At 34.4% G+C, this 21,359-nt stretch overlaps 2 protein-coding genes across 8 annotated transcripts in view; one reads left to right on the top strand and one right to left on the bottom strand.

The window, feature by feature from the left end:
• Positions 1 to 1,535, top strand: part of LOC137252059 (uncharacterized) — a 242,864-nt gene extending 241,329 nt beyond the window's left edge. For all 7 annotated transcript variants that reach the window (XM_067787240.1, XM_067787238.1, XM_067787233.1 and 4 more), the window contains one exon: positions 368 to 1,535. In XM_067787240.1, coding sequence (XP_067643341.1) covers positions 368 to 761 — 394 coding nt within the window. In that variant the 3' untranslated portion in view covers positions 762 to 1,535. The remainder of the gene's footprint in view (positions 1 to 367) is intronic.
• An 11,076-nt stretch (positions 1,536 to 12,611) lies between these two features.
• gig (tuberin) lies at positions 12,612 to 20,422 on the bottom strand. Its single transcript, XM_067791521.1, has 17 exons — positions 20,234 to 20,422; positions 19,797 to 19,918; positions 19,486 to 19,737; positions 19,290 to 19,426; positions 19,042 to 19,216; positions 18,549 to 18,755; positions 18,331 to 18,481; positions 17,537 to 18,273; positions 17,239 to 17,479; positions 16,735 to 17,160; positions 16,474 to 16,673; positions 16,131 to 16,411; positions 13,689 to 16,056; positions 13,476 to 13,619; positions 13,084 to 13,254; positions 12,919 to 13,014; positions 12,612 to 12,852 (listed from the first exon to the last, which is right to left on the bottom strand). The coding sequence occupies exons 1-17, from the start codon at positions 20,301 to 20,303 to the stop codon at positions 12,730 to 12,732; spliced, it is 5,901 nt and encodes a 1,966-aa protein (XP_067647622.1). The 5' UTR covers positions 20,304 to 20,422; the 3' UTR covers positions 12,612 to 12,729.
• Between the last annotated feature and the right edge of the window lie 937 nt (positions 20,423 to 21,359).

Genomic DNA, 21,359 nt, shown 5'->3' with positions numbered 1-21,359 from the left:
TTGGCTAAACACTGTAGAACCAGATAAAAAATTTGATTGATTATCAGAACAATAATTTAAAACAAAATATATTTTTCGCTTATTCTTAACGAAAACATATTTCTGTATCATTTAAGCAATATTAATTTATTATTCTATAACGAACTAAACGGACCTTTAAAAGATCTAGCTTACTTTTGCACATTATTAAGAAAACTGAATAAGTTCGAAAAGATTGTATTATTTGTTATTGATAACTAAGCAATATAACTGACATACATAGTTAAAAACCAAAATCGAAAAATCGAGCAAAACATAATTCATGTATAACCATCGAAAAGTTTTTCAATAAATATTTTAATTTGTATTTAACCCTTTTTATTGACAGAGTTCCACTTAGACGTGGCATGGCATTTTCAACTTCCACCAAAAACCCGCCACTACTCAAAACTCGCAATATTACATCACAGAGCAGCATTAACTGGACTCAGCTGCAGACTCCGCCTGCTGCAGCTAATCCCCAACAGCTACGCAATTTGGCTGTCAATGCGTCATCAGTGAGAAATGCAGCGACCGCAGTCGCATCGCCACACAGTGGTGGGCAATTCGGCCAAACCAAATATCATGCAGTTGATGAAAGTACGAAAAGCATTGGAGCAGAAACGAAGACAACACAGCCATATGAAGATAATGTAACAGATAGTACTTGTCAAAAGCAGCAACAACAAGCCCAGCACAACAATGCGCAACAATTATCCACCTGCAACGAAACGGATGTTTGATTTGTTTCTTAGGAAACGCCAACAAGGGCAAACGTTTTAATATTTATTGAATAATAGGTTTTAAACTTGTTTGAGTCAACGATGGCATTACCGTTAATGATTGGAACATAAACCGAAGGAAACCATGGTGCGAGGCAGAGTATACAACTTAATGCATGTTCAAAAAGCGCCAGTCAACGAAAATTCAAACATACATACATACATACATATGTACGCGTCCATATGTATGCAAATGTAGAGAATAACTATAGTCATAATTGTATTAGTAGGAAAGCTAATCAGCCAGATGTCATAGAATTATATAAGAAAATAAATTTATGTAGATGCAAAGCTTTAAGCACACTGTAGGGGCACAAATGACTTCCACATGACTAAAATAGAGAATAAAAATAAGTCAAATAATATATGGATGTATTATAATGAGAGCACATTCTAGTTAATAGAGTCACAAAAAGATGTAAACGATGATTGTAAAGAAAGTAAAACATAACAATAATAACAAGATCATTAAATTACAGTGGGCAAAACTGCCTTTTAATTTTAATAAAATCAAACTTTAACAAGAAAGAGATAAATAGCAAACCCTAGGGAAGTAGTACATAATTAACACGAAAATGTATTTGAACAACGTCAAAATATTTTTAATAAAAAAGTAAACATTATTCAGGCAATTCAGTCAGTGGAAATTGCATAAAAATTTGAACCAAAATTTAAAAGCCAAAAAAAAAATTTTATTATTTATATACAAAAATAAAAGGAGGAAAACTGCAGAAATGCAACGATTTTTATATTTTAAATACATGTACATACATAAAGTATGCCTACATACATACATTTACAAAAGAAAAAGTCAATAAAAACAAAATTTCAGCGCTTACAAATTGAATAAAAGTTGAATTTAGGAGAAGGAGAGATAACGCAATCACAAACAAAATTTCACACAACAACAAAAAGAAAGAGTATTCACGTGACTCTGATTATCAGTTTATCTGCTTATGTGGATATATTTTGAACATAATTTACAAGAACAAAATATACAGAAGGCAAATAAATTTTAGGTAGATAGGCTGATAACGAGCGGACGTGAATACTCTAATTATCTTAGTTTTGTTTAAGGTAAAATTAAGTTTATATAAGGAAATGATGAAAAACGTATTTTAAAATGTTAGATTTGTTTGACAAAAGTCGAAGCGAACTCCAGTTAGAGCATGAATAACACTGTGCAACAATTCCAGTGTCATTTGCTGCCGGTGAAATACTTGTGAATGAGAATTAAACGTCCAGGTTCGACGTTTTGGTCTGATTTTTTGCAAATTATGTGAAAGTGAAATATGTGAAATGGTGGCTACCAGTACTCGTCAATAGGTCCACAACTTATTATCATTTTTACGAATTTTTTGAAAGTTACATATTTATCATCTGAGTGAAACTGCTTTTCGACAAGTGATCGTATAACACAATACTGGACCAAAATATATTGGTATTGCAAAAATCTTTCAGAATTGTAGACCTTGTTTTGTAAAACTCAAAAATGTTTGTTATTTTTAACGATGAGATTTTTTTTTGTTATGGTAACTTGCTGTTTTTGGCTGGATATTTAGAAACAAAAACGACTGCTGAGTGAAATATTAATATATCTCGGATGCGGTTTCGAAAACGGCCTATCTCATCAAACTTACGAAAAGCGCCTTATGTACATATATCAGAACTTGTTTGGAATCGAATCTGTTTTGAAAATGGCATGTGAGACATGTGCGTTTTTTTTTTTTTTTTTTTATCTGAGGCAGAGGTTTCTTCAAAAAAATCCTAAAATAGCGCCGTTTCGAAATGGCAGCCGAAAAATTGGGTGATATGCCACTCAGATGTTGGAACGGTAAACGGTAATGAAAACTGCCGTTAGATAAAGCAGATGACAATTTCGAGTAAAAGTGCTGATTAAGCGGAGCAAAAAATTGCAACTGCAACAAGATCCTTCCTATCTCTACAAAATTTCAACCTACTAGCGTCTATTTTATTCGCAATTTCCAAGAAGACACTTTCGATAAAAAGCTGGAGCATTGAAATGTATTACAAAATTATTACACTGGAATTTTTACCACACGTACCGTAAGTACAAGTAAAAAATGGTCATAGCAGAAAATATTAACACATAAAGCAAAAGGATCTTGATTTTTTACTACATTTATGGGCCTGGGTCTGGCCTGGCATCTTTATGCATTAGACTGGGTCGGTCACTATAAGTGTTGTTTCGATACCACCTTGTATCGTACCCATTAGAAAAGTCAGCTTAACTTATTATCGCATAGTCATAGTCAAATTAAACAAGTTTTTTTAGGTTTTTGACATAATTGTCTATGAGCTAACTGTCAAAAAACTGCAGCTTACTTCAGAACATATTTTATTTTGACTGTGACAATGCGCCATTTAATCCCAAATTAATCCTTTAAGGCCTTGGCATACTTGTCATATACCTATTCATATAAAGCAGCTGATCCAACCAACCTTATGGAAATCAATGCAATCGATTATTGGTGATAAACTTTAATGCCCTAGCCATAACCACACCATTCCAGCCAAGAGGATTTTTGTTTTTCGCCACATCCATAACTCTTAAATATTTGTGTTGATGAATTCAATCCAGGGACGAAAATAATATTGTACCATATATTTTGCTTGACATAATCTGTTGGAATTTACAATGATTTTTTTTTTAAGATTTTTATCGAAAGAATCAATAATATTGATTATTTTTAAATTAATCTTTTTAAGAATAATCATTACCTTATAATCATTATTTCTTCAATCAAGAAGAATAATCAAAATCTCATGTTTTCATTAATTTTTTATTCATAATAAAACTTAAAACGTACTTAAAAACTTATCTTTTCTGGCTATTATGCATTATATTTCCTTTGTTTATGTATCACATACCATTTGCTACTATAATCATACATATTGTTACGAATATTAGCAACACTAAGGTCTACTGCCATCTCTAAGCCGATGCTAAGCAGTGACTTGATGCACATCAATAATTCAATCATTATGTCTACACATATGTACGTGCACGCAGGGAGAAGCAACGCACAAACACATGCAGATATCTTATCTGAGATATGCAAAATAATTGTGGAAGTGTCGCTCACAAACACACGCGCGCATGAGCTGTGAGAGAAGCTATAAAAATTGTGCATCTGTAGTTATAGCTGAGAAACTTATAGCAGATAACCAACTAGTAGATTCTAGAACAGAACCGCCTAGAAATGTCAACGAATAAACCAAACAGTATAAAAGGCGACACCAGTAGAGGCGCAATAATCAGTTTTGATTAAGCACGCTATCTGCGAGCAATAGTAGAGTTATTTATTTTGGAGTACCTTAATAAAGACCATTTTGCATTACTGAATATTGGTGTTATTTATTCAACAGTTTAGTGATTCGAACTTAGCAGAAGGTTGCAAATAAGCGGAATTGCAGTAAATTCGTTACAATATGTACACAATTGGATGAGTTGGTGGGGTCGTATGAGTAACATTTTTGATATACATATGATGTGGAAATGAAAGCAAATTACATGTGTATGTGCCGCCGAGTAGCAGAGTAAGAGGAAAGTTCGTTTAAAATGTTAAGTTGAAAGTCCTCATTGTAAACGAGATACGACGTTTTGAATTTTATTATAAATAATAAAATAAAAATCAGACTTGCTTGATTGAAAAAATTACGATTATAAGATAATGATTATTCTTCATCAAAACAATAAAAATCGAAGATATTAATTTTGGCTGATGAAAAAAATAAAAATCAGAAGATTTATTCTTGAATAAAAAAATTAAAATCACAATTAATTTTTAATATTGATCAAAATTTTAAAAATCAAAGAAAATTATTATTACTGGCATAAATTGTTAAAATCAAATTTAATTATTACTGTCCATCGAAAAATAAAACTCGACAAATAATAATTATCCTTGATCAAAATTATATAAATGGAATAATAATAACTATTTACTGAGTTTTATTTTTTAACTCACAATGATTACCGTCCTTGATTTATTCACCTTTTATACTTTTAATTATGGTTTTAGATACGTTTTATTAACTGTGTGACTTATGATTTGTGCTAATTTGTTAGTAATTTTTTGTATATTCTTCCCTTTCATGAAATTATGGCATGATAAGGCCTTAACTTACATATAATAAAAAAAATTTATGAACGAATTTATTACTTTTAAAAAGTAATTCAGTTAATTTTATGCAAAATGTATGTGTAAAAATATACCTAGTCCTTCGGCAATGTTTTTGTGCCAGCTAATTTGTGAGAGGAATGCAATATTCTCGAAATCTATCGTTTTTTATGTAGTATTTTTCCATGAGAACAAAATATTTACAATTATTGGCCTTTTTTGCAAATAAATAATCTTTTTTGAGCATTTTTACATGGAAACTAAAATTTCCACATGTTGCAAATTCTAAAATAAAAAATTGGCGGGAATTATGAACACAAAAGTTACAAAAATCCACAAGGCGTTATTTAGCATGAGTAATCGACACATCGATGCTGTGCCCACGTACTCTATGCTTAGGAAAGTACTTGTACGTTGTAATCGAATATGAAAAATATTGGGTACTTGGGCAAAGTACTCGCTTATGTACACGTAATTGTTTGTAGCAGAACTGGAAGACGACCTCTAAACAATTTCTTCTTTGTTGTCGAGAACAAAAACAATGTAAAATACGCGCTTAGCATTAGATTCTAATTTTTGTTTTTTTTTTTTCGACCCAGTCTAATGTGCATATGATACATATTTCGATGACATTTACATATATATAAGTATTAGTAAATAGTGGTAGATCTTTAAGCCGTAGAATATTTCTTCGTACTTAAATACTTAAGGCCTCACTTCACTTGTGTCCTTCCACAAGCCTACAGCTGTGAATTTTTAACTACTTAGATACATACATACATACATATATATGCATACATACATACATGTATTCGGTATAGTTTGTGAAATTAATATTTACACTATTTAGGTGAGCAATTTTATTGTAAATAAACATGTGCTTTAAATTACATACATAGATGCATAATTCAAATTGTTATTACTATATATATGTACCTATTTGCAGCCATTAGAACCGATAGGACTAACTATATAGAATAATTAGAGAAATATAGCTAAGCATACATACATACATACATACAATACATGCATATTAGTTCTGCCTGAGGTAAATAGCAAGCACATTAAACGCTTATTTAGTAGGTACACAAAATTTACATAAGCTATGTAAGAACATATGTAAATATACATATGTATGGAAGTGCATGTCTACTTAGTACATATATACATATGTTTTATAAAACCACCATAAAGCAGCATAAAGAAGACGAGCAGCAACATAAAAACAAAAAGACAACAATAAATATTTTTGCAAATGAATAAATACATTTTTTTTTGTTAGGGGTATACATATGTACGTACAGTGGTTGCCATTTAATTACAAACGATATGTTGTACTGATTTTTAAAAAATGTTTGTCAGCCGCTGTGGTGTGATGGTAACGTGTTCGCCTTCACATCGAAGGTCCTGGGTTCAAATCCCGCAACTAGTAACATCAAAATACCTTAGAATAGTTTTTTCACCACGCGGCCATGATTTAGCAAACACTCTGAGTGTTTTTCTACCATGAAAAGCTTCTCAGTGAAAATTCATCTGTATTGCAGATGCCGTTCGAAGTCGGCATAGCACATCTTGGCTCCGTCCCACTAAAACCATACAACTCTTGGAACATTGTGTACCTTGCATACCCAAAATCTTGCATACTAGTATTTCAAAATATTTATTTAAGCGTTTTCAATACTTTGCGAGTTCTATTATGCCAAATAAATAACGAATTTGTAAATTCTTGTCAGTTTTATTTTTTTCCCCTAGAACTTTTTGCATATCTCTCATCTTTATCACACCCACACTGAAACGACTTTTCAAATACATACCACTGAAGTTTCGGCAAAGATTTATATTGTTGTTAAAGAAATAAATCAATAATAAAATAAATGGCCACCACTGTACTTTCATACATTACTACACACATATATTAACGCTTAAACTTAAAATAAGAAATAACAAATAAAAATAGAAAATATCAAAGGTATATAAATAATTGACACTTACTAGGGACATCTTGACATTAATTGTACACAATAATAGAATTACATAAATATTTAGTATATGTGCATTAGGGTGGGTCAATTTGTATGGACGAAAGTTAACCGATATCGCGCTATCGATTTTTCGATTGGATTTTGGCTCAAGAAAAATAAGTTCCACTACGCAAACCCAAAAAAATTATTTTCGAGCCTGCGAAATTTTCATATGTATACCCTGTCCGACCCTAAAAACGTTGTCGATAACAGTTTCTGAGAAAAAAAAAATATATTTTAAAAAATAAATTTTACAATCAAATCAAAATTGTTTTAGTAGGTCATGGGTATGCGTAGTGGAACTTTTTTTTCCTGAGCCCAAATCCTATCGAAAAATCGATGGCGCGATATCGGTTAATAAATCGACCCAGTCTAATGTGCATACATATGTAGTAGGGTGATTGTTTCGGTTTTTCTTCCCGATTTTATCCGCTTCTTTTTACAATTTGAGCAATATTGGTTATGACCCAAACTGGGCATACATATACAGACCAATTCTAAATATTCTCGCGGAATTTTGTTTTCGCGGATTTTTTTATTCCCGCGGGAGAACAATAATTGGGGAATAGGAATTTCGAATTTTCGAAGTCAGCTGTTTTGTCAATTGAAATTTCGTTGCACATTTCTTATTTTGTTTAAAAAATTTAAAAGTTGAATTATTGTTGCAAATTTGTTGGAAATTAAGAAATAAAATATAAACATTGCACAGTATTTATTGCATTTCATGTGGTATTCACTGAAATGAGTAATGAATTGGTGCCACAGCAACATCAACAGCGGAACATAAGAAGAAGACGGCCGCATAACACAAATCTTCCGGAGTTGCCTGCTTTCATTCAGCAAAGCAATTTTCTGGCGGCCAAGTTGAGTTGAATTCATCCTTCATCATATGCCAAAATCTATTTAAGCCTTATTAAAAAATCCTTGCGCAATTTCTGGATGGCTGCATCAAATTTGTATACCAAGAGCTCTACCGTTGCTTATGATATACTTTTCGACTTAAAATAAAGAATATTGTGGTTGTAGTTGTTGTTGTATTAACAGTGAGAATATTGTGGTAGAATATAAATACATCTTTTAGCACACAAATAAGTGTTATTTCTTAAAATAACCAATTTCCTTTAACTATTTTGATGCATTCCCTTTAATTTAACAAGTGAAAAAACTCCTATGAAATGGCAGAGAAATCTCCCTCTCCCTCACATTCATAATACCAACTTTTCTCCCATAACCGGTTTCAGCTTTTTCGAACATTGTTCAGAATAGGAGGAAAGGGAGAAGTGAAAAAACTCACAAGGAATTTTGTTGGTAGATATTTGTGATGACATTTCGGACATTTGTGCCGATATTGCAGCCAATATCATGTTCAGGTCTGTGTTCGCCATTGTCTGCGGTGTTTCTTCCATTTTTGTTATTTCCTCGCCGTCAAGATGAAAGTCATACTCTTCCACATCAATTCCTTCTGCTTCCATTGCCTCTCGTAGCCGTGCCTGAAGTTCAAGTTTAACGCCGCTTGTATTCAATCCACGGCTCCCCAACTCCTTCAGTTGCTGGATCTTCAATTCACTGAACTTTGCCATGTCCTTGTTGTCCTCTGGAACTTATTCAACAATTCCTCTTCTGACACCAATTGTAACGAATTTACTTGCAATTCCCCTTATTTGCAATCTTCTGCTGAGTTCGAATCACTAAACTGTTGAATAAATAACTCCAATTTGTAATAGTGCAAAATGGCCTTTATTAAAGTACTTCACAATAACACTCAAATTGTGCAACGAATAGCTTGCTTAATAACCAAACTGATTGATAGCTCAAATGAAACTCTACTATTCAAAATAATACTGCTCTTGCTCGCTAGATAGCGTCTTAGTCGAAACTGCTTGACAACTCAAATCAAACTGAATTCCAGCGCCTCTACAATTGCCGCCTTTTATACTCTTTGATTTCAACCTTCGCATCTTCTAGGAGCTTCGAGAATATACTAGCCCAGTAGCTCTCAAACTTCTCAGCTGTAACTACAATTGCACAATTTTATAGTTTTTCTCATTGCATACTTATAGGAGTATCTCAGATATATACATGTGTTTGTGCATTGACTCTCCGCTGCTCGTATACGTACATGGTACATATGTGTAGACGCAATTATTGTTCCGTTTATGTAGATACATAATGATTGATCTATGGATGTGAATTCACGTCACTGCTTAGTATCGGCTTAGAGACTGCAGCACCCCTTAGTTTTGCTAATATTCGTAACAATACATTATGCAGTCTTTAGATTTTGCATAATTAATTTTGAGTTATAAAATGTATTTCTTTTTTACCTAATAGGTACTCCTTTACAATATTCGTATAATAGCCTCTTGAACTCTTTCATATTTTTACAATCTTTTAAGTCCCTAGGAAGTTCATTGTATTCTCTTAATCCCTCAAAATATATACTCTTTTTATCAAATTCGGATTTTACAATTGGCAAGTGGAAATTATTTTTGTTTCTTATGTTATAGTTATGGACATCGTTGTTGTATTTTACACGATCATTTAGATAATTTGGTAGGTTTCCTAATTTCATGTTGTGTATGAATTTCAAAGTATAATATAGCACAAGGTGTTTTCCACTAAGCCAGTTCAAGCTGTTTAGTAGCTCTTGTATGGGAGTATCAAAACGCTTCTTTAAAATAAATCGCATCACCGTATTTTGTTTTTTCTGCAACGTATTTATCCTTGAATCAGCTATTGTAAATAGAATCGTTGGGCAATATATAAAATGAGGTTCAACGATAGACTTATAAACCATTGTTTTATAGTATCGGCTTACGTGCTTGCACGTCCGTATCATAAAACCTATCTTCTTTGAAACTTTCCCCTCTACATATTTAAGATGCTCATCAAACTTTAATCTTTCGTCTATTATAACTCCTAAGTATTTTATTTGGTTTATTCCTTCTAATGGGATATTTGCTATTTTTAGGGTTACATTGTCAACTCCTGCGTGTATTTTACTCATAACCATTCATTGTTGGCAATCTTTTTTTCATTTGACATTGCATTGCCAACGGGTTTCGTCTAAGTATGTGAGAAGTTTCAATTTATTAGCTACCCCTTCAAGTTGCTTAAATATTAGCTGCGAAATTTCGGAAAACACGAAATAGATAAGTATGAAAGGCACAACAACAACAACTAATCCCTGTTTTCGTACACTAATAAAGTTTTTATACAGAGCCCTCATTTTTCTTAAATGAACATAAATGACATATAGGCCATTTTGAACAGTTGGTTCAGAAGGCAACTCTACGAATTTCGAATTTCTGTCGAAGCCGATCGAACTGCATAATAACTATTATTTTTTACGATTAATTATTTTTAGTATAATACATTGACTTAAAAATATACACATGTATATATTTTTAAAACTGTAAAGAGAACATCAATTCGCTATTAAGTACAAAATAAATTAAAACAAACAACTTAACTACAAATAGATATATTCACGGGATACATAAATATGAAGTTTTATAAGTTCAAACATTTTGCTTTATAAATCACATTCATTTAATTAAATATGTACATATGTAAAGCTGGTTTTACATAAAACGCTTGCTGCGCTACCTTCACTTTGACGCTTCCCGCCAGCGGGTCAGAGGGCTTAGAATATAGCCGCAGCAGGTATGCCTGTCGTAAGAGGTGACTAAAATATCAAATTGATAGAAGGGGTTGTGCCTCTTCTCCAACCCAATTGTCAGCCTTACCTACCCGTGGCGAATCCTATTACTTTAACAGCCGAGGCTCTGGCGACCCCAAGTTCCTAACGGATATAGGGAGTGGGAGGGCGGTATGGCCTTGAAGGTTTCATGTGGTCATACAAAATCGTTCCCGAGATGGTCGAGTTGGTGCCTTAATGATGCTTTTTACCGGATCTGCATCCGGCAAAGGACCATCAACATCGATAACACACCCCAAGCCCTTCGGGGAGTGTCCTTATCGCTACAACAACAAAAACAACAACTTTAACGTTTTGACAGCACAATATGTTAACAATATCGCAAGTTTTTGGTTTGCTTTACATTCCACAAGCTTTGTAAAGGAATTTAAAGGTTCGGCATATATGTAATACTCCCATATTGCTAATAGAAATAAAATAGATGAGTTTTGAATTCGAAATCAAAACAAGACAGACAACAGAAAAAATTTAAATTTGGGTACATTCGATTATTGAATATCCAAAAACAAAAACATTTGAACAGCAATATATCGGCACTCTGATGTTTGTGAGTGTACCTAGCCTGCAGTAACAATATAGGAGTATTACATATATGAGGTGCGGACATAAACTGAACTCATATGTCAGGCGAAGCAACGCACACGTTCTATGTAAATCCGACATAATTGTTTTGTCAAGAACTTTAAGGGACAATTAATGGTGACTTATCCATAACCAGATAAAACAGCTGATCGAACCAGCCTTATGGAAACCAATGCAATCGATTAATGGTGCCATACCATAACGCTAACGCCATAACCATAACATAGGCAACCAATTGATTTTGGTTTCTCGCCATATCCATAACCTAAAAATATTTGAGTTGGAGAATTTATTAACTTTTTGTAGATTTTATTTATTGTTTTGGATAAGTTTTGACTAAGAGACTTATTTATTGTGGTATATGTTTGTAATTTTTTGCGTTTTCTCCATTTTTATGAAATTTTCACGATTTTTAGGTTGATGCCAATTTGATATGGATAAGTAAAAATATGGTGACGGCTATCATATGTATCATATATATCATTAAATTTATACCCAACTTTTCTTTCCTTTTCAAATTGGGTTCTCTTTTTAATTATAATTTTAACAGTAAGTTCAAATGTTCATTCTAAAATCCGCAAATCATTGTAAATAAAAATATTGGATTTTTAGAATGTATATATATGTATATATATAAATAAATGTATATATATATATATGTATATATATAAATTGAAGGCGTGACAAAAGTTCTAAAAAATTATATAATATTGTAATACAGAATTTTGAATTTAACAGTATTGTAATATTCAGAATTTACTAAATTTACTTGTATATAAAAAATATATATAAAATAATTGATGTGTGTCTTCTATCTATATAGAATGATTATGAAAAAAAGCTTAAAAAAGAAATTTCTATCGAACATAAAATCAAATATTGGTTTGGCTAAGATTAAATAAAATTTGTTTTTGGAAACAAAAAAAAACTTTTGTTTAAATGCCGTCATTTTGGAAGCGATGTTTTATATGATGTGGCATATGAAGGATTGCAACACAAATGCTGATTAATGAATCACCTAATTTGATCCGTTGGCCGCCATGGTGTGATGGTGGCGTAATCCGCCTACCAACATAAAAATTTTAGAAACAAGATTTTTCAATTAGAAAAAAGCTGTTCTAAGCGTGGTCGCTCCTCGGCAGTGTTTGGCAAGCACTCCGAGTTTATTTCTGCCATGAAAAGCTCTCGATGAAAACTCATCTGCCTTTCAGATGCCGTTCGAAATTTATCGCGCCTTACATTTATTTATTTTAATTTGATCCGCATTCGGCCCTGACTAGGAGTTTTAGCTCGCCGACGGATAAAATCAGTAATTCTTAAAAAAAATGCCGTTATATATATGTCATCAATTTTAATTGCTTTACCCCATACAGAGCAACTTTTATAATTAATAACAACAACATTTAAGTAAAAAGATTAAATATATATCATACGTGACAAATGTATTATTTATTATCAATTTAAGCGTACTTGGTAAAATCGCGATTGGTATTTTGTTTCTTTAAGGGATCATTTGTGTGGTCGTCAGTGTCTGTTCCCGAAGTGGCCCCACTATGATGTTGACTATTCTGTTGTTCAATCAACTAAAATATTATGTGGAATGCAAGTATGCTATTAATATATTTGAGTAAGTATATTTTACAGCTCACCTTCGTACGCAGCCGTTTAATTTTGCGCAAGCGTTCTAACCAATTGGACGCATATGGAATTTTCGTCTGTAAACTTTGGTAAACTTGTGAAGCGAGCTAAATCAAAATAGAAAAATGTGAATTATATATATATATATTATTTGAAATAAGTTGCAATATAATTACGTTCGCATGCAAGGCTAGCTGCCGTGCTAATAATGGCGCACTGTGATCTGATACTATTTTGGGTTCAGGATGACAAACGAATTTCGATATCTCTGGACGTGCTATCACATAAACACGATTACTATTCAACTCTAAGGGTTCAACAATAACGCAAGCATAATTAAAGTGACCCTTAAAAAGTGCAAAGAAACAGAAATTACCAAAACTTTTACACATATTTGTATTTGCTATCGTCACGCTAGAAGCGTGTATTTGGAAATTGTATAATAATGAGTTGATGAGTTGACTAAATTAGTCTTTATTGTTTTATGGATTTCTTAATGTTATTGGCCATTTCCAATTGTACACATTTGTGCTTCTGGCATAAGGATAAATATATATATAATACACACCGAGATTGTACTGAGATTATACTCTTCCCCACTCTCATTGTAAATGATCTTAACAAAATCATTACCGATGTGCTTTTTCTTTTCGTTGCAGTTTGGATCTTTTTGTAAATTTGTTGGCATAAGAGTTGCGACATGGAAAGTTACCTACAAAGAATATTTAATATAAGTATTGCATATAGTCCACAGCAGTAGCTATATAGCCAGCTAAATCACCTGTACAATATCATCTTTCCATACATAGGTGAATTTTCCATCTGCACCTTTTCTGTCCAAGTTAAGAAACAAATTATTTTGCTCGGCTTCTTTCAAACTCACAAGAGTTCCTATGTTGCTCAGGAACTCTATATATCGCACACTGCCATGCGAGTTACGTAAAATTTCCACGACATTGTTACATTGGCCTTGTCCAACATAAAGTACCCCAATCTTATGAGTCTCAAAGGGTGCCGTCAAATCAAGCGTTAGTTTCAATGCGTTACTTTCCTCTGATGGTACTTTGATAGGGACATCCGTAACTTGAAATTGACCTGTATGATAAAGCTGCATGAATACAAAACTGGGATTCATACAAAGCTTGGCATTAACAGAAGGTTTTGAATTGTTATTGAAACTTCGGAAATTAGAGGTCGGTGGTCGAGCGCGTCCATCAACTTCACGAACAACCGAAATGGTTTTAGAACGCCCCCTCATCATGTCACCATTGCCATAGTCGCCGCCACTGCCTCCAAGATAAGAGGAACCGCTTCCTAAGTTTGTATTACCTCCACCGCTGCTACTAGATTTTGCTAGTCCCTGGTGAACTGTTGCTGGTGCGTTTGTAAAGGTGGTAGTTTTGTGTGGTCCACCACTTGATTGTTTATCCAATCGTGGTGATTGTGGTGTAGCCCCTGGAATCGGAGAGCGTGGTGCTTTCACGACTGCTTTATCAATTGCAACATTTAACTTTAGCGAAGAGCCTGAGTTCGACTGTTGCACCGCAGTGGCGGGCATACTGGCGCTTATACTAACATCATCTGCTGAATGCTGCTTTAGGGGAAGTGCTATAGAGCTACTTGTCAAAGATTTTTGTGCTGCTGCAACTGCAGTATTGACTGAAGGGATTTCTGCAGAAACTTTTACTGTATCATCCTCGGTTTGAGCTTGTGGTGGTGTGCATCCGGCAATTTCTTCTGGAATCGCCTCACAGCTCACTCGTAAATCTTTTGTATACTGTACGCTCTTTTTCTTTTGTTGCTGTTGTTGCTGCAGCTGTGTTTGTTGTTGTTGTTGCTGTAGTACCTCATCGAGTCCTGTAAGATTCGCAGAATATTTATTTTCTTTGACTTTAGCTATTTCAGTTGATAGTGGTGCTGGTTTTGCTGTCAAGAAAGTTTGTCGCCAGCTCGAGCTCATCTCCGGACTTGAGTTCACCCGGCGGACAGGATTGCGTGCACGTGATTGTCCATCTACGAATTGCATTGAATCATCATCAGCCTCACCATCGCTTACGCTTTCGGCTAGTGCCTCTTTACCGCCGGCCCGCTTACTAGTCAGCGTTATGGGTATATCAATAGCAGCGGTGCTTAACGATGCTGCGGATATGGGCATTGTTGTCGACGAAGATATCTCTTCTTGACGCTGTAGGGCACGCACTTTTGTAATCGTGCCTAGCTTCCGTTCTTCCACAACAACAGTTGAGCCTAAGCCGAGCTGCACTATACCAGCTTTGTCTATAGCAGTTGGCGCTGCGATGTTATTAATTTGAGCACCAGCAACCGTATTCCTTGCTGATTGTGCGACATCCATTATTACACCACCTTCTGCTTGTGGTTCTGCCGTTAAAACTGACTGCACAATGTCAGGCCCAAATACACCACCATGGACAGTAGGCAGAAAGAGTGACACAATGTTACTAAACGGCAAATCTTGTCCAAAACAATCGCTAGCAATTGGATTTTGTATTCGCGTTATCCAAGATATATTGCCTGTAGGACGTCGTATTAAGATTTCTGCCCAACCTGTGCAAGAACGTATACAAGTATGTTGCTGTACTGGCTGCAGTTGTGTCGGAGACGCACTGATACTTGTAGTTGAAAGTGAATGGCCACCTAATAGCGAAGTGGTGCTGCCAGAAACACCTCCCCCAGCTCCATCTGTTGGCTCAGGATTGGAACCACGTCGTGAAAGCGCTTCTAACGAAGCAGTCGAACTATTAGATATTTGTCGTTGAGTTATGGCGGCATTTGAGTTTAAAGCCGCTGAATTTGACGAAGAAGAAGAAGTGAGGTCTGTGCTACCAGCCGACTCATTACCACTGCTGTATTGTAAAGTTGCCTTTGTATAACGGCGATCGGTCGTTGAGGGAGCTGCTGAGGATTGTGTATTAGTAGCTTCCGGCGACAAAGGAGCTGTACTACTCGAATCGCTTTTACTTGCAAACAAAGTGACATTATTCAGTTTACCCATTTGAGAGCACCGATCACAAAGTCCATTGCGTATAGGCGCAGTTGGGCAACCAGATGTTGTGATTGTTACCAAATTATGCCCAACTATCCAAGTCTGTGAGAAGCCATCTTTGAGTAAGTACTCTACTGCAGGTAGGCTAAAAGAGATAAAAAAAATTATAATAAACAATAATTTAATATAGAAATAAAATTATGTATATTCTCAACTCACCGTTTGGGTAATGCCGAACATGGCGAGAATGTATGTCGGGCCAAAAAATCTATGCAAGTTTCTGCCAACTCTGCATGAAAACTTTTCAAACTGTCATTAATTGGTGGTCGCATATCGGAACCGTTTCGTATGCTTGTATTGCGACTACCACGCTCAGTTAAGCTGGTGCTGCGTTTGCGATTTGACGAGTCCTCGTTTAAGCTATTGAGATCTTGCCGTTGTATGTTATGTTTAAACTTATCAATATCATCGTACAACATGCTAGCATTTGATTGAATTGACTACAGGACCAAAACGGATTAATTTCATTTATAATAATAATAAAGACGTTAGCCTAACGTACCGATATTATGTAAGTAACAAAGTTTTTACGCATCTCCAATTTGCACTTAAGAAACCAGCCAGCAATTACGTGATGTGCGAGCGACACAGTATAATGATCATATCGATTCGGTTTAGTATATGGTAGCGATATTGCAAATACATACATGTACTGACGTGGTATAAAATTGGTAAAATATTGATTGGGCATACGGCTTAAAACTGTAAGTAAAAACAAATCCAATAGAGTTTCTTATAACAATATTATGTTATTACGACTTACTTGATAAAAACTCTAGTACAGGTATAGCAACCACAGTTGTATCAGACATTTTGCTCATCTGTAGCAAAATATCTGGCAAAGTGCGGGTTAATGTGTCTGGCATTTCCAAAATCATAGTGGTTAACGTATTAATGCAAACATTTGCTGTACCAGAAAATATACCGGAACACAATGCTAATATTAGTGTATTAATTTGATGTGATGATATACTTTGATGATAAATAACTAAGGATGCAATTGCTGGTAGGAACAATGCGTTCACCTCATCACTGGTGGGGGTGTAGCTGAGGTGAAGTGTTTTATTTACATCTTGGAAAATACGAAATAAGGATACTGCTAAAGTTTCAATATCATTGCCTTGAATAAGTGCTTTGTTACATAACACTTTGGGTAGCTCTTTGATAACCAGCTGTAGGACTTCATAATCTACAAAAATTAAAAAAAATATATATATTAAGTATTGTACACAGAATATTTCCCTGTGTTTATAATTTTGTAACCCACCGCGTTCTGTATCTAAGCATTTAACAATAATTTTACAAGCTCTACGTATTGATATCGTTGTGAAATGTGCGCCGGCTATAATATCGTGAGATTGATGTCTTGAATGCTGATGTCCTTGAGGTGGTAAACTGGAATCGATACCCAAGTAAGCGCTGAACTTAATCACCTCTCCATTTTCAGGATCTGGATAGCCAATATGATACGAAGCATTGGCACGTGCGCGCATTATCCACTTGAAAATCTGATTTGATCTTTGAATTAAAGTATGTAAGAAGCAAGCTTAGATTAATTTGTTTACCTTAAAACGTACAACACGCGCATGTTCAAAAACTTTTGGACGTTCATAATGTTGCTCTAGGTGTGCAATTAAAATGTTGAAGACTTTAATGGCATGCGTTGAAGGCAAGCGATGTAGTTTTATTGTAAAGACTTCAATTAATCCATGTACTGCAGTTACAATATCGAGTATGTCTGATTCGCACTTTATGATCAATTCTCCAGTATTCAACTGCGATTCAAATGGGCGATTAATGAGCTTTTCTAGTATATCCAATAGTTCACCACAACGTTTGGTATCACAATGGCGAGCAAAGCCCACCAAAGCATTTACGACAGCTACACGTATTTCCAAGTCGTGTTCATATGAAATTTGCGAAAAATACGGAATAACTACACGTTCAAGTATTTCTTCTTCATAGCTGAAGCGATTTAAATCCATAATACGGACTAACGACTGAATGGCTTTCAAGCGCACATTCGTATTAGGTATTTTATAAAAACGGCAAACAAAATCGCTAAGTACTTGCAACCATTCTGGACGCGTAGCAGTTACTTTTGCTGAGCGATAATCAATAAGTTTTAGTACAGATGACTCATTTCGACTTTCGGCAACACGTTCAATTAAATCATATATGCGATTGATGTTAGCAAGTATTGGAGTTTTATCATCGTATAGAAGTTTTTCAATGCAATCGATGTTTTCATGAAAATTAATTTGTAAGTTTTGTAACCGATCCTTGTTTATATTGATGCGTTCTATATAAACGAAATAATAAATACTATTAAAGTATCTTTACCTTTTAATAAACTCACCATAGTATTCAATATTATCGACAATTGCATTCATTGTATCGCATATGCAATCCCAAACAATTTCTGGCAGTTCGGATTTATAATAATTTATGACACGTCGAACACTTAATATAACTTCGAAGGTCACAATAACTTGCCGACTATCCAATGCCTGGATAAATGATGTTAAAAAAATATTTAAGTGAATACTTTATTATCAATTTTGCATTTGTACTTACATGTAAAAAACTTGTCAATACGGTAGTCGCATAAAACATCGGTGATACTTGAAAAACAACATTCGAACCGAAGATATTCATATTAAGATGAAAGACTGCACCGCGTAGCAATTGTTGATCTGCATAAAGGCTGCGATCGTTAAGGATGTTGCACATCATTTTCATTGAATGATAACCCAACTGCGTGCCAAGCAGGTTTTTCATTATCTGAATGGGCATACAATTATTTTAAATTATTAAATATATATAAGCTTTCGTCAAAAATTATCTAAGATTTTTTAATTGAAATACACATTGAAATTACATTGAAGCCTAAAGTTTTGACTTTTCCCTTCAACTGGGTTCATGTAACTGAAATGCTTGGTAGCGAAACTGGACCCGAATTTATATTAAGCTGGTAGCAGTAGTCTACTTTTGGTCTTTATTTAATACATACTCGATAATAAAATTTTAAAATTATACTATAAAATGAAATAAATCAATAAAAACTCACCTTCCACGATGCTGGACAATAAGGTGAATGGTTGACAGTACGACATAATGTAACAACACATTGAGCTAACGGTTCACTTGGGAATATTGTATAGCACATAACCATTTCCAAAATTGTTAAAGATTGCAGTCCAATATCATCTTCTTCAACAGTACAACTTAAATGGCAAGCGTTTCTTGAAAACAAATTAAAGTTATCAGAATTGTGCAATTAACTAATTTTATATAATAATGTAAAATACTACATACTGAACGATGCCAACAACAATTTCTTTATCTAAAAGTGATGCATTAAATTTAATTATATTGCCTAATATGTCCAAATACGGGCGAAGTAAACGCGCCTCGGTAATGGCTGGAATCCACTGCAGCATAAATTTTCCAATCTGGTAAATTTAAACTTTGGTTTTTATGATTTTCTTACGTAAGTATATCAATTAGGTACCTTTTCTTCAAAATTTTGAATATCTTTTCCATTGTCAGTTAAGGTATCTAGCAATTCCAGACGATGTTTAAGATCTTCGTGAACCTCGTGATTCTGTATAACAAGGAAAAAGTGTTGGCGCAACAAGTTTAGGTTTTTGTATTGGCTGTGTATAAGTCTTTTGTAGAACGTAAGCGTGGTTTGTCGGCACTCAGCCGGTTTGTTTGGGATAATTAAATCTTTTGTGAGTGTCCACAGTTTTGTTATAGAAGCCTGAAAAAATAGTTGTATTAGCTGTTGTATGTTTTTAAACTTCAGATAAAAAGTTCTACCTCATCCAGTTTCATATTTTTCAACTGCAGCTCTGACAAGGTCTTGCATCGCTGAGCCGTTGTTTGCTCTGGTCGCAATTCACGTTCAATTTCTGGGCGCAAAGAGCATTCGTTTGCAATACCTAAATCGAGAAAATGTTGTTTAAAAACCTTGGAAGCTCAGTTTGTGTACTTCCTAGGACGATGCACATCGCCCGTATAAGGTCAACATGTTTTAAGGGTCAATATGCGGTTTAGTACACAGCCAGGTTATTTACAGCTACGTACAAATATAACACAATTTCTAGATGATCCCCCGTATGCCGATTTTAAGGATTAACCTTGACGGATCCAATACAGACTCCGCCATCCCTAGTATTTCCACGAAGAAGTGACCGTCAAAATACGGTATTGAACGATGGGGCAATAAGTATGGTACTAAATCTAGAATGTCTCACCCGCAGCAGCCTTTGTCTTCATGAAGAGTTTAAATTTGGACTTCGAGATCTCTCTATCTTTTGAACTCATGTCGATTCAATTTACTGCTACTATTGCAGTCAACAAGCCGCACAGCAAACTTTTTTAATTGATCCTACCAGTAGATTCCCGGAAATTTTCAGGACAGCGAACCACCCACTATCGGAAAATCTAAACAAATACATGTCAGGCAGTGACAAATAAATGACAGCTGATAGTAAATAACAGCTGAGCGCTTTCAGCGATTCAGCGAACACTTTTTGCGTTAACACGTTACATAGAGTTACTCACAAAAGTAAGTACACACTTGGTTTATGCTGAAAAAAAATGAAATGTAGTGGATCACAGCTTAATTGATAATTTTCATCTAAAATATCGCTAATTCCCTACCAGAAACCACATTCACAAAAATGTCAAAGCTTATTCAAAGGTAAGTAGAATTAATCAAAATTGACCATCAAAATTTTCAATTTTTTTTTTCAGAATGTCTAGAAAATTTTTGAGTATGCAGTTTTGTACCCCAATAAATTTTAGTATAATAATAGCCGTGTTTTTTAACACGCGTATATCCGTTTACGCTTAAACTTTATATTGACTGCTAGTCGACAAACTATAAATACACCTCTGAAATTGCTGCGCATAAATTTTGTCCTACTAAATTTAAATACGCATTATACTCAGATGTAACTGAAATATGTGTCTTTGTTTCACCCTCTACACTAATTCTATGTATTCTATGTGTGTCCACAATTCATCGCAACTGATTCAGCTATATGTTATACCCTATGGCCATCAGAGCGTTGCGTCTCCGCTTTTCGGTACACCCTGTTGCTGTAGCTAGTTGTTTAACCACAGCCGCTAGATGGGTCTCCTAATCATTATCTAAGCGAAGATAGGCGTTTTTTAACACGCGCAAACGAAACGTATACGCGCGTGTTAAAAAACACGGCTAATGTGCAAGTTAGAAATAGCTCAAAAATTTTCCTGAATTTTTTTCGGCGAGGGTGTTGAGCAATATCCCACATACCAAATGTATTTTTGTCCATTCCATGAGCCACTGCATTTGAGTTTTTTTTTTTTTTAGCATAAACCAAGTGTGTACTTACT

The sequence above is a fragment of the Eurosta solidaginis genome, chromosome 5, assembly GCF_040869045.1.
Source record: "Eurosta solidaginis isolate ZX-2024a chromosome 5, ASM4086904v1, whole genome shotgun sequence".
NCBI lineage: Eukaryota > Metazoa > Arthropoda > Insecta > Diptera > Tephritidae > Eurosta > Eurosta solidaginis.
Note: the sequence above shows the minus strand (reverse complement) of the source record. Positions and strands in the feature narration are given on the sequence as shown.

What these genes read in the sequence shown, in the direction of transcription:
- gig (XM_067791521.1), bottom strand. Translation starts at nt 20,303, where the DNA reads ATGAGTTCAAAAGATAGAGAGATCTCGAAGTCCAAATTTAAACTCTTC. An exon ending in CGCGTGTTGTACGTTTTAAG is followed by an intron (nt 17,480 to 17,536) that starts GTAAACAAATTA and finishes AGATCAAATCAG; the next exon opens with ATTTTCAAGTGGATAATGCG. An exon ending in AGCTAGCCTTGCATGCGAAC is followed by an intron (nt 13,015 to 13,083) that starts GTAATTATATTG and finishes ATTTTGATTTAG; the next exon opens with CTCGCTTCACAAGTTTACCA.